Source organism: Gouania willdenowi, chromosome 8 (assembly GCF_900634775.1).
Source record: "Gouania willdenowi chromosome 8, fGouWil2.1, whole genome shotgun sequence".
Classification (NCBI taxonomy): Eukaryota; Metazoa; Chordata; class Actinopteri; order Blenniiformes; family Gobiesocidae; genus Gouania; species Gouania willdenowi.
In genome coordinates this window covers 27,388,965-27,402,171 of record NC_041051.1, presented here as the reverse complement: position 1 = coordinate 27,402,171, position 13,207 = coordinate 27,388,965, and the positions used below count along the sequence as shown (strand labels likewise).

Below are 13,207 nucleotides of genomic sequence, written 5' to 3'. Positions count from 1 at the left end.
AGCTATTATTTTACAAATTTGAAGAAAGTGCACAAGATGCACAAAGAATCAATGCTTCAACAGGGAAAAACAATCTAAATCTCTGTTTACACCATCAGTTATGCTGACATTATCCCTCTTAACCTTTGACCCAATGCGGAAGTACGAAGCCGGACAAGTTTGGTATCAAGTTCTGTGTGGCATGTGACCTTAAATCCAAGTATGTGTGCAAAATCATCCCATATCTTGGCAAAGACCCCAGTCGTCCACCTGGGGAGAGATTGTCTGAAAATGTGGTGATGAAGCTTATGGAACCGTTTATGGACAAAGGAAGAACTGTTACAACCGACAATTTTTTCACTTCATTGTCACTAGCACGTCGACTGCACAGCCGAAAGACCACCCTCCTTGGCACAGTCAATAAGATTCGCCGGGAGCTTCCAGATTCAGCTAAAAAGAATTTGGCCCGTGAGGAATTCAGCACAGAAGTGTTTTCAACCTCTGGTGCCACACTGACTGTTTATGTGCCCAAACGAAAGAAGACTGTCTGCCTCCTCAGTAGCGTGCACAGCGTGGTGGAGACTGAGGCTACTCGGAAAAAAAAGCCGAACACAGTCACCGACTACAACAGCATGAAATGCGGTGTGGACGTCATGGACCAGATGGTTCGAAAGTACACTGTGCGTTCAGGAACACGGCATTGGCCAGTCGCTGTGTTTTACAACATGATTGACATTGCAGCGCTGAACGCACATGTGCTTTATCAGGCATGCACTGGGGTCAAGGAGAGAAGGGTGGACTTCTTGCTGGAGCTTGCAAATGAGCTTGCCCAGTCTCATATGGCAGCCAAGGAGGTGAATGAGCAAAACCTTCAGCAACAACCACCCACACCTGATGTGGGGAAAAGGGCATTGTGCCAGGTGAAGTGTTGCTGCAGGAAAAACCGTGCCACCAAGCGTTGTATGTATTGTGACAAGTTTGCATGTGGCAAATGCATAAAGGAGGTGTGGCAGTGCCAGAAATGTTCACAAAATCTCTATTAAATAAATTTCACCAAGAATGCAGCAAACAAACTGTTGCCGTCTCACTATTACTACTTACTACTTTCTGTTGCAAAAGTTGAAATATAAGTTGCAACCTCTATGTAGCTGCTGTATGAGAAACACAAAGGAGAATACAAAAGGTCTTTGTGTCCTGAAACCAACCCAGCCACCCCCCCACCCTAGCTGAGGGGGGAGTAGTGGCCTCAGTAACATAACAATGGTCACAAGCTGAGTTGTTCACACCCGCCATCTGACACCAGCTTGGACTTTATAGGTATAGGTGTCAAATGACACCACTCTGGTCATGCTAGTGTTAAAAAGCAGAATTGAATTTCTTTTTCTTTATTTTGCTTCTCCGCGTCTATCGTCCCACGGCTTCACCTGTCAATCAGACACTTTATGACAGACGACTGTGACGTCAGTCCCTACCGTGGAAGGAGGGTGGTGGTGTGTAACTGAGCAGCCGCCGATGGTCTCTGCTGTTCATAGACTTGTATTGAAGAGGAGTTATTGCGCATGTGCAACTTTTAACGAGAGTGAATGGGTATAGATTAGTGCGTCCCAAGGTGGAAACACGTCACCAATTGACGTAGATGAACGAAATAATTCTTTACTCATAATCATTATCAATATAATATTTATTCTGATTATCTAAATATAGATATACATTTGTTTTGTAGTATTTGTAATTCATTGTTAATGTTTCTTATTTATTTATGTCTTACTCAAGCTATTGGCCAGCCGCCACTGGCAGCAATAGAAGGACTTTAAGAACAACAGGCAAAAATCGGGCTTGAGATCGGAGGGTTACAGGTTCAAATCCTACATGGGCCATCACTGTAGCATATTGAGCAAGTCCCTTAACCCTAACTGCTGATGTTTATTAATCCTGACCTTTTTTCTGATAATAAAAAAATAATAAATAATACTGTGTAACGTATGTAGGTAAATACCTTCACACCCTTAACAACAAATAATTAGCATTAATACTATTTGCGTGTTATTTATTGTGAAAAAATGCTACTGTTGTCAATTAGCTGCTAGCTAACCTGTATTTAAGGTACCATCGTAAGCTTTTTGCAGAATTATACAACAAGAATCAATGCTGATTTTAATGTGTGTGTTTTTATTTACCCAAAGTGCCCCTGTGACAGCATGAGGACCTCTCAGCTGATTTCTACATGCAGCTCCTGGAGGCGCACACCAGCAGAAGGTGTGAGCGTACATCTCTTCCTCTGTTATAGGACTGTTAGAAACCTTTACCTGTGTGTGTCTTAAAGGTCAAATCTATGCACAGTCAGGACTACTGACGAGAGAGTGGACTCTGCTGTAAGAAAATTGTTTGACAAGTACAGTTTAAATGTTGAACGGTGACCAGAAATGTTAGCGTATTGTTTGTCGATTTCACCCAGACGTTTATCAAATCATCACGTGAAGCACAGTGTGTCAGTGAAGCCGCTCCCACCTCACAGATAGATTTGTTTTAAATATGCTTAGTAACTATTCTCTGCCATGTGCTTTCACCTCCTGTGGCGTCCCCCAGGGCTTCTTTCTAGGTCCTCTGCTCTTTATAAATTACATTTTAGCCCTTGCTACTTCAACGTAAATGTTCTATGTTGAACTATGAATGGTTATGACACTTTTTTAAACATACATGCATGTCTAATACAAATGAAAAACTTTCAACAATTATCTTCCAATTATCATATTCCCCCAGCATTTATTATTCATTATTCATAACTGATGCAGTCCCAGTTTATTTCCACAAAAACATCTAAGCTTGATAAATATATTTAACCAAAAAAAGGCACAATTTGGCTTTGCCTTATTGCAGTACTTGGCAAAGGGATGACTAAAACCAATTCCATTTTTCAGTTACAATTACATTTTCAATTACAATTCAAAAGCTTTTTGTTAGCATCTCTTTTTATAATGGGTCCAAAATCAGTGTGTAAAATACACTAAAAACAAATATCTATCGTCTGATTTCCTTCCTATGTATTGGTTACCTTGTTAGGCTTCCTAATCAATGAAAATATAGGTTTTAATATTTTTTCAAATGATAAATGTGTGAAAACTTGATATGATATGATATAAAAATAATTGTTAACTGTAGGTAGAACTGTAACGTGGTTCCCCAGTTCTGCGTTAAATTGTAATTGACAATTTCTATAAACTTTTCATGTCATTTACAATTACAAGCAATTATCTGAACTCAATTACAATTTCATTACGATTACAACAACATATTTTTTTAATTACAATTACCAATATAATTATGCCATAAGTGTTACTAATTATTAATTACGCAATAACAATTACAATTGACCCCAACCCTGACTAGAACACTACATTTTAAAATGCTGCATACTTTATTTATGAGATTAATTCATGCATTAATATTGAATATAACATCTAATCCCCCCCTATGGATATCAGGCACGGAAGCTCATTTGTGATCTTTTAGGAATATTGATTTTCGTTTTGATGAAGTGTTCTCCTCCATGTGGGGAGCAGCCACAGTGCGGAGCCTGGAGAGCATTCTAAGGGTAAAGCACTTACACAAACACTCATGATGTCGGTGATCAGATGGTATCTATCTTATAGATGTGTTTCCATTCGTTCATAATTTTCCTATGGCAACATCTGACTCAGAATTAAAAATAGAAATACAGTACATGCCACAAGTAGCAAAACATCAGAGTTGATATCGTTCCCTTTGCTTCAGTGTTTGTCAGCATTTGGTCGAATATAGCAAATAAAGTTTATTATCAGTTGATGGTGGTATTCAAGCTTAAAGAACTCAACTGTGCAATTTCAATCCGAGTCATTAAGAATTTGTTTAAAACTGTCTTCGTCATCAGTCAGCACTAATGATAGTCACGCTTTGTAGAATTTGCAGAAAACGGATGCGTTCAAATCTGCTGGTCATGCTTGCATTGCGTTTCTGATTTGTTTAATTAAAAACAAAAGGGACCATCAAAACAACTTGTTTTTTCCCCCCCCCCGACAGTTGGATTTCTGTCATGATTTTGTTTTTATGTTGTAAATCAGGGGTTCTCAAACTTGGGGTCGGGACCCCATTTGGGGTCGCGAGACACTGGGAGGTAACAATTTGAGTTAATGTTGGCTGATTTTTACACTTTCTCTGCCAAACACCAAAACTTGCCGTATTTTCATCACTTTTTCCTGAAATATTTTTGCTCCTTTTAATGCATTTTTGCTACATTACTCCCATTTCTGCCACTTCTCCATCAAATTTAAATGCCTTTTTTCCACCACTTTCAAGACATTTTTGGCATTTTCCACCACTTTTTCCACCTCATGCTTATTTTTGCCAATTGAACCACATTCATGATTTGTCATGACCATAATTTACCAGTTTAAACTAATTATTCAAATATTGACACTTTTGACCCATTTTACTTTTTCTGTCCGTTTTTGGCCACTCTAATTTGCAAATTTTGACCAATTTCTGTGGTTTTTGAAATCCCATTTCACCACTTTTTCCACCATTTTTAACCCATTTTATTTCTGATTAAAACAAGGATTTACATCTTTAGGATGACTATATACTATAAATAATAATAAACTTCCTGGATAACAGTAGATATTATTCAGATAAATACATGAATGTCATTATTACACATTCATAAAACAATGGACCATTATTTTGCTGACTTTATGGATGGGCCCCAAAAAGCTCTCCCCTTTATTCCCCCTTATAGATGGCCCTGTCTCCACATGACTGTTCTTCAATGTTCATGCCTGTGTTCAAACACCTTCAGGTATAGTGGGGGGTTCCTGGTCTCTGGCACCTTGACTGAAAGTTTGAGAATCACTTTGTGCGCTCACATGCTTATACATTACTGTTTAACAACACTGTACCAAAATGAAGTGGTAGTGTGTGTGTGTGTGGAATGGATTGTGTGCGAGAGTATATTATATTTTATTAACTTTTTTAAAAGTCTACTTTTTGTACCTGTAATTATGTAATTTATGTACCAGATTAAGAGAGTATGTTTCCAAGTTGTTGTTTAACAATAATAGATGTTGTCCATGCAGTTGAATTGCAAAAGACCTAATCTCTGATCTGCATCTACTTAATATCCTGCAAATGTTCTTTCATATTAAACACAGTTTTTTGTTGTTTTTTTTCTCACTAATGACTTTCGTTTCTGTGAGTGATTTATGCAGACCTGGACGTTTTGGGTTTTCCCATCTGCAGTGCATTGTTTAAGGATTCAAAATGATGACATTTTCTCCCAACATTCAGAATAATGTCACAGATTATCTGCTTAACAGCAGTTTAATGTCAACTTAAATATGCTTTGTGCACAGGTGAGTTTTGAGAAGTGATTTGAAAGGTGGGAGGTCGGTGCAGTTGTGGATGTGGTGTGGGAGGGAGTTCCAGAGGGTGGGGGCATTGACAGAGAAAGCTCTGTCCCCCCAGGTTCTGTGTTTATTCAATCACATTACAGTAAAGCTCCACAATAATACAGCAAAAGTGAATGAGGCACAGACTGCCTTCACAAGAAGAAAACTACATCAAACATTCAAAACATAGTTTTTTTTCACTTTTCAAAATTTTGATTTCAATTATGCTGAACTTTGCCACACTACAAATACAATATCATTAAGACAAACTATATGGGATAAACTTGTGCCAGTAGGAATTGAATACTTGCTTTTAAAATCTGAATCTGAATTGGTCTAATTTGAAATTGAATCTATTGGTTTGAATGTGTATCATGATAAAATTTAAACTGTATTTCATTTAATTGAAAAATTCAACTCCTTAATTCATTCTCTATTCAGTTTCTGTCCTCTCCAATTCCATTTTTCAATTAATTTTTTTCTGCCACACATCCGGGACCTGGCCTCAGGCAAAACTAGTCAAACACAGATGGGAAGAATTTTACGACACCAACGCGTTTTACGTTCGCTTTACCCGGTGTGTATACTGTCCCTGCAGGCTTGATGTCCAGCAAAGAGCGGCCCAACACTCACGTTTGTGAAATAAATTAATATAACAAATCAAAACATGTATGAGAGGAAGCGTCATGTTGGCATACGAAATGATAGCCAGGGCAGCTCCATGTGTGTCGCCTTTCCTGGCTCTCGGGAAACGACGTGCACGATACCGTAGCATAATCAGTCTGTGGACTTTAGCAGCAGCGGCTAGCTTTAGCAGTGTTTCATCCTATACTAGTCGCACAAGTTGTAGCCCATAGAGTCATCATACAAAGTGAAAGAATGATTTCTATTATAAGTATGCATTTTCTGTTCAGATAATGATTGTTTCTAATGGCTGTATGCAGTCAAGTAATAAATGCACACTGTTGAATGTGCAATGCAACAACTATACACTTTTGAAAACAATATTTCACGTAAAAAGCAAGAATTCAAAGAAGTTTGTCAGAGAGAGTTATTTTTGTTGTTGAAGACATAATAAGTTACATATCTGAAAGTGTATTAAAATGACATTAAACCTAATGCATTATATGGTATGGCAGTATATGGTAATTGTATAATCCAACAATTGTGATCACAAACTTTTGAATACAAAAAAAGAAAATCCAGATTACACAAAAAGACAAACACACACAAAATATACACGTAAATCTTGCACAACTTTCTCGGATAAAGATTGAGGGTTTTACACTCCGACTGCCTGTATGAGTTTCCATAAGGATGTGTCAGAAATTCTACCACGAGGACTGCAGTAGGGCTTGTATTACGATGTGTCTTTAATCCTTTGATATCAGCTCATCCCATCATTAGGAAGCAGAACTCAGCAAGTCAGCACTTATTAAAAGGGATCGTTACATTAATGTCATTGTAAAATACATTAACTAATTTAAACCCCTTTTGCCCCAAAACATGTTGTTTTGGGGCATTTTTTTTAAAGTAAAAATTATAGAGCATAAATATCTACAGTGAACATTAAAGCACAAAACTACATTTTTCATGAGAATGGGATCCTCCCTCAAACTGATAGCAATTAAATTTCTTCAGCCATTCTTAATGCTCTATATAACCTAGGTTCCCAAAGTGGAGTATGGGTACCCCCAGGGGTACGCAAATTGTCATAGGGGCTACGTGGAAAAACAGTGTGACAACATTAGAAACTACAATATAAGTAGTGCAGCAGTCAGGAACCGCCATGCATTGCCAAAAATTGCCCTATAGTGCGTTCAGTATGTACAGTGCTTCACTTTTTTTGTGATGTTACAGCCTTATTCCAAATCATATGAAATTAATCTCTTTCCTCAAGATTCTACACAAAATACCCCATAATGACAATGTAAAATAGCTTTTATTTAGATTTTTGCCAATTTGTCAAAAAACAGAAAACTAAGAAATGTTTTTAAGTGTGCAGGAGTATTTTGTACATGGCTTCAGGTTAAATTTCAGAAGGAGTACGGGACTGTGAATAGTTTGGGAACCACTTCTCCATAGAAAACATATATGTCTGTTATTTTCCATGTGAAATGCCATAACTCCAATGCAAATTGCTTTCTCTATTTTGTTTTCTCTCATTTGATAACAGAACTCATAAATATAGCCAATTCCCTGAGGATGAGGGAAAAGTCAAAGACTGTATCATACTCTATAAACAAATCAGCATCCTGCAACAAAAACTCCTCTCTCGTGCCTTGATGTTAATCTGAGGGAATGAAAGCAGCCAGTTAAAACAGACAAAAGAGCCAAACAACATTATTCTACCCAAAACAAAACTATAAACATTTTATTGTCATTGTAATAAAAAAACATCTAAATAAGTTTATCTTATGCTGTCCTATAATGTGAGCTTTTGGGGGGAATAGATATTTAAAATGGCTAAAGTTGACCTTCAAGATGGAATTTTTAAACTATAGCCATGAACGGTGCAATCAAACAATAAGATATGGGGTATTTCAGGAAAACACAGGACTGGGTTCGTTAAAACGTAATGTAGGTTTTTCTTTTTGCAACGATCTCCGTTTTTAGTCAACCACATCTTACCATCTTCCCCTACCATGACTCCTAGAAGAATTCTTAAAGGGTCATGTCTATGTCAGGTAAAGATGGAGCTTTTTCAAGGATTAAATGCAAATCAATTTCTGGCCTCTCTTTTGGAGAAAAAAAAACCCAGGATTGCAGACATGCTAGTATCATCTGACTCTGGATAAGGACAATGTTGGTAAGTCCTGTTGCTTGGAAAGGTTGCAACAATCTTTTACGACAAAGAGAGGTAGTCAAATTCAAGCATTCATGTCAACCTAAACATTTTATACACGTGATTGTTTGATGTGGGGGAGTGGTGGCCTAGCGGTGGGAAGTGGTGGCCTAGCGGTTAAGGACAGCGGGTTTGTAATCGGGTCACCGGTTCGAGTCTCACCCAGGCCAACACTGTGGGATGTTGAGCAAGTCCCTTAACCTCCAACTGCTCGCCAGGCCTTGGCTGCCCACTGCTCCTCAGTGATGGGTGAGAACAAATTTTGTATATGTGTAAAAATATATGTGACAATAAATAAAGGTCAACGCCTTGATTCTTCTTCTTTTGCTAAGTCTAATGAGTGGTGTTCTAGTAGTCAAATCTGGTTTTGGTTTGGAGACCATTTGGAAAATCATGGTCTTGTCTGGACTCTAGAGGGTTTTTTTTACCCATTCTTGTTTCGGCCATGGATTGACTAGAACTGTTCCTGAATAGTTAATGCTGTAATTTGACTATAAAAAACACTTAGCATTTGCTCGCTGATTGTTCTGCCATCTTATTTCTCGTCAGAATTACCTCTGAACACTTACTTTAGGCCTCGTTCACCTGACAAATAAATATCTTGTTTTCAAATATCCTAAATAATTCCTGACTTATCGGTGGCTTTTAACAAAGATTTATTTTGTGCCAGAATTTAGTTGAACACATTTTTCAAGGTTTGAGATTTTTGCATGTTGTGCTTTTTGTCTCTCAAATGTATTTAAAAGCAAATAAAACTAAAATGAAAGAGAGAATGCTCTTTAACTGTTCAAACCTTGTTGTAGTTTAGATTTTTATGGTCTTGGTCTCAAGTCCCAAAAGTCTTGGACTTGTCTTGGTCTCGGTGCATTCTCGTCTCAGGCAAGTCTTGTTCTTGGATAGTGTGGTCTTGAATGCAACACTGCTAATGAGTAGAGGCCCTGATGATGGCCCTACCTTCACATTGGTTTATTTGTCAACTATTTTTCCAATTGACAATATGGTTGGAACCAACATTCACAATCTGATACTTCTGTGGCAGTTAGTGATATTCCACTGCCGACAATGTTAGTCTTTCATGGGTAATTAGAAATGTGACTCTTTGTTCAAGAGATTCAATAGAATTGCAGGAGTTGCAGATGAAAGACTGAATAAAACTGACCTTCTAGCTATTTCCTTGATGTTCTTTTGTCAAATTAAATAAGAAACTACTTCCTAGTGTGCATTCATACAGTTGGAATACACTCTTTCAGTGTTCGGCCTCAGAAACCGGCATGTTATGAAGCAGCGGTCCAAATCTTGGTGACCTGGACTGAGACAGAGGAAAAGCATTCTGTGGCATCTTCAGAACCATCCCGTCTTCATCTAAAGTCGGGGCCACTTTGAAAAGCCTGTGCGGAGGCCGGACGGCTATGTTGAACTGCCTTTTGAAGGTTTCACTCAGCACGATGTAGATCAGAGGATTAATGCAGCTATTAGCGTAACCCATGCTAATGGCAATGTTGTAGACGTATCTGAAAGCGAAACTGGGTTGTTGCACCCCGAGATGGGCAAGCTGCAAAATGTAGTACGGAGCCCAGCAAATGAAGAACGCCAGGCAGATTGCCACCGCCATACGGGTCACCTTCCTTGTACGCACCCTCAGGCTTCGTGGGGGCAGTGGAGCCACCGAGGTAGACATGTTCTGAAGGATCTGGACATAGACCCCACAAATAACCACCAAAGGCAAAGCAAAAGCTGAGAAGAACTGGTAGATGGTAAACCAATATGTGCCTGTGGCCGGGTTAGGGAGCAGGAGGGCACAGCCGACAGCGCCATCCTTGAGTTGCATAAGTCCAGTGTACATCCACACCGGAGTGATGGAGATCAGAGAGAACGCCCACACCAAGGCCACCGCAGCTCCAGCCATACGGGGGGTCCTCATTCCCTTAAAGCGAATAGGGTGAACAGTGGCCAAATATCGGTCCAGAGTCATGACGGTTAGGATATATGTGCTTACAGTCTGACTGTTGGAGTCTAACCCTGTAATGACCGTACACATGATGGCACCAAAACACCAGGATCCATTACCTATGAGCTGGTGGATGAGGAAGGGCATGCCAAGCAGAAAGAGCAGGTCCGCTATAGAGAGGCTGAAGAAAAATATGTCCGGTACCGTCTGATTGGAGCAACACTTGGTCTTCTTCACAATAGTGTAGATAACCAAACAGTTTCCAATTGTCCCAAGGCAACAGATGACACCGTAGATGCTGGGCATGAGTACATGGTTGTACTGCTCATGATCTGAGAGAAAAGACATGAACACATAAACAAAGCAGGCTGTCAGAATAAAACAACCAACAAAAAAAACTCTTCCTGTGTTTCCTTTTTATATTTTTCTGCACTGTTAGAGGGTGAATCTAATCCTTTTTTACAACTATTAGGGCTGGGATTATGTTTTTTTTTCTGATTTGATTTTAACCACAATACTTGAAGACCGATTTTATTGAAATTACATTATTAAATATCGTGATTTGGTAGTTAGGACTGTTGAGATTTTATTGTCTTTATTTTCTTGTAAAAAATTCAAAAGTTGAAGCATACACTCCTAGAAACAATATATAAGTCACAGTTCCAAAAAAAAATGCACCTCACAAGTCGGTCAGTAGCCCTGGCGTGAAAGTGCATTAAACTACACCTAGTGTTATTTATTATAGATAGCAATAGATTATATATCAAGACATTTTTAAATATTAATTAGAAATTACAATTTTCACCCAAAACAATGTGATATATTGTTACATTTTAACCATGCACTCACCTTATGTATTCAATCATCATCCTCAATGCAAAGTGTCTTTTTTTCATAATGTTTAGTCAAAATGACTCACCATTGCACATTTTAATGACAAAATAATACATGTGAAGTTACTAGGGGTTCAGCACAATTTAATTTGAAACCTTAAAAAACCCACTCTACCATCTGCGACCTGGCTGCCTTTTTGTTGTGTATCGAATCGGTCAGTCTAACACTCAGGGAATGAGGAAATGCATGGAGGGCTCTTCAGTTCCTCATGAAGAAACATCAAAGGAATACAAAGAATACAAAGAAAAATATAATAAATAATATAATAATATATAATTAATTCAATGATTATATGTGTGTGTATATATATATATATATATATATACCTTGTTTGATGCTAATGCAAGGTTAATGCTATGTTAATTGATGCTAATGCTAGCTAATACTAATGTTATTGCTAGGCTGATGCTAATGGTAATTAATGCTAGCTAATGCAAATATTAAGTTAATGCTATATTGATGCTAATGCTATGTTAATGCTAGCTAATGCTAACTTTAATTTTAGGTTAATGCCAGCAAATGTTAATGTTAGATTAATGTTAAGGAATGCTAGCTAATGTTAATAATAGGCTAATGCTAATGCTGTGTTCAATGAAGCGGGACTGCACCTGCATCCTCACTTGCATTTTCTTCAGGAGATGCAAATATTCTAGTTGTATATGATCCTCAACAGGATAGGTCAAATTCAGAGACATATTTCACTGTAGGGCTACATTGTATATGACATTACATTATTATGTTTTTTAAGTGTGCAGGAGTAGGGGGTACATGACTTCAGGTTAAATGTCTGAAGGGGTATGGGACTGTGAAACGTTTGGGAACCACCGCCGTACTGCACATGCTCAAACCATTCCCATGGTGCTTCAATCTCTAACTGCTTAGTTGCTCTGATGAACTGTACATTTAACGCTGTCAATCCCTTAAAGAAAGGTTTTAGAAATATTCACCCCTGTCACCTATAGCTGTGTCAGACAGAGCAGGTTTTTAAACCGTAGACATAATTGCAGCACTTACTGCTTTCATATAAACAATTGCTTAGTGATGGCGCATTTCCTCTATCTCCATAACGCTACTATAGAACACTGTTAATCTGCTTAAAGAATAAACAAAAAGGAAAGAGCTTTAAGTGCTGCAATTAAGGTAAAATCACTGAAAAGTTTGCTTTTCTCTTGAGAGAATATGTTAATAAAGATTTCCAGAGGAAGTCATTTGCAACTTGCTCCACTTGGCTGTTTCATGGTGAATCACTGAAAAGCCATTGCATGGCAGAATTTAGCAACAGATCAAATTGCTATAAATGAAATAATTCACTATGTTCATGGATTGCATTAGAAATTGGTCAATAATAGTAAAAGAGGAATATAAAAAAGAAGAAATAGGTTGATCAGTAAAACAAGCAAAAATATAGTCTGAAATATCCCAGTGGTTCCCCAAATTTCTCCCCATATGTATCTGCATTTTTGTGGACTGAATTAAAATTTGTTTTTCTTTCATTCATTCATTTATGAAATGTACAATATATATAGTAAATGTGAGATTGTAGCATATGGAAAATGTAAGGACATACAAATATTCAAAACATTAACGCAGAATGATAAAAAAAAAAAAAAATCACATATACATATAATTCATATAATAATTTTTATATAAAATATGAATAATACGACTACAACCTTTTTTGGAGCAAAAAGCAAAACTGGGAAAATAAAGTATAATTCACAACAAAAATGAGTTAAAAATAATAAATAAGCACACAAAAACTTCTGACTGAAGTGCAATTGAATGTATGATCATTATTATTTAAACAAGAAATGTAACAGTGAATGGAACAATTAGGCTGTAATGAAGTGGTAAGTTTACTAAAAATTAAAAAAAAAAAAAAAAAAAAGTTTAATTATCAACCCTACCGTCTTCCACACTAATGGATGAAGCTGAAGAATTAAGCACGATGTCGTCCATTGTTTTTATCAGGTGCGAAATGTTGCAGATAAAATAATGTAAAGCCCTCTGCAAACAAAAAACAACTGAACTGACGCAGTTTGAACACAGACCTCAGGGATGAAATGCCGCGTGCACATTGGAGACGGTGGGGGAGCGCGCGGTGACTCTTGTGAGTCATAA

General features: G+C 37.7%; 2 protein-coding genes across 4 annotated transcripts in view; one reads left to right on the top strand and one right to left on the bottom strand.

The window, feature by feature from the left end:
- The window catches only part of usp43b (ubiquitin specific peptidase 43b), an 87,785-nt gene extending 84,659 nt beyond the window's left edge, over window positions 1-3,126 (top strand). For 2 of the 3 annotated variants that reach the window (XM_028456027.1, XM_028456028.1), the window contains one exon: window positions 2,163-3,126. In XM_028456027.1, coding sequence (XP_028311828.1) covers window positions 2,163-2,173 — 11 coding nt within the window. In that variant the 3' untranslated portion in view covers window positions 2,174-3,126. The remainder of the gene's footprint in view (window positions 1-2,162) is intronic. The other variant, XR_003674688.1, reaches the window with a different exon arrangement.
- A 6,364-nt stretch (window positions 3,127-9,490) lies between these two features.
- On the bottom strand, window positions 9,491-13,045 carry mchr1b (melanin-concentrating hormone receptor 1b). The gene is made up of 2 exons (XM_028456147.1): window positions 12,994-13,045; window positions 9,491-10,524 (listed from the first exon to the last, which is right to left on the bottom strand). The coding sequence occupies exons 1-2, from the start codon at window positions 13,043-13,045 to the stop codon at window positions 9,491-9,493; spliced, it is 1,086 nt and encodes a 361-aa protein (XP_028311948.1).
- Between the last annotated feature and the right edge of the window lie 162 nt (window positions 13,046-13,207).

Bases quoted from the DNA above. Each gene is read 5' to 3' on its own strand.
- mchr1b (XM_028456147.1), bottom strand. From the start codon at position 13,045: ATGGACGACATCGTGCTTAATTCTTCAGCTTCATCCATTAGTGTGGAA. The intron at 10,525-12,993 runs GTAGGGTTGATA...CTTTTCTCTCAG, and splicing joins ATCCATTAGTGTGGAAGACG to ATCATGAGCAGTACAACCAT.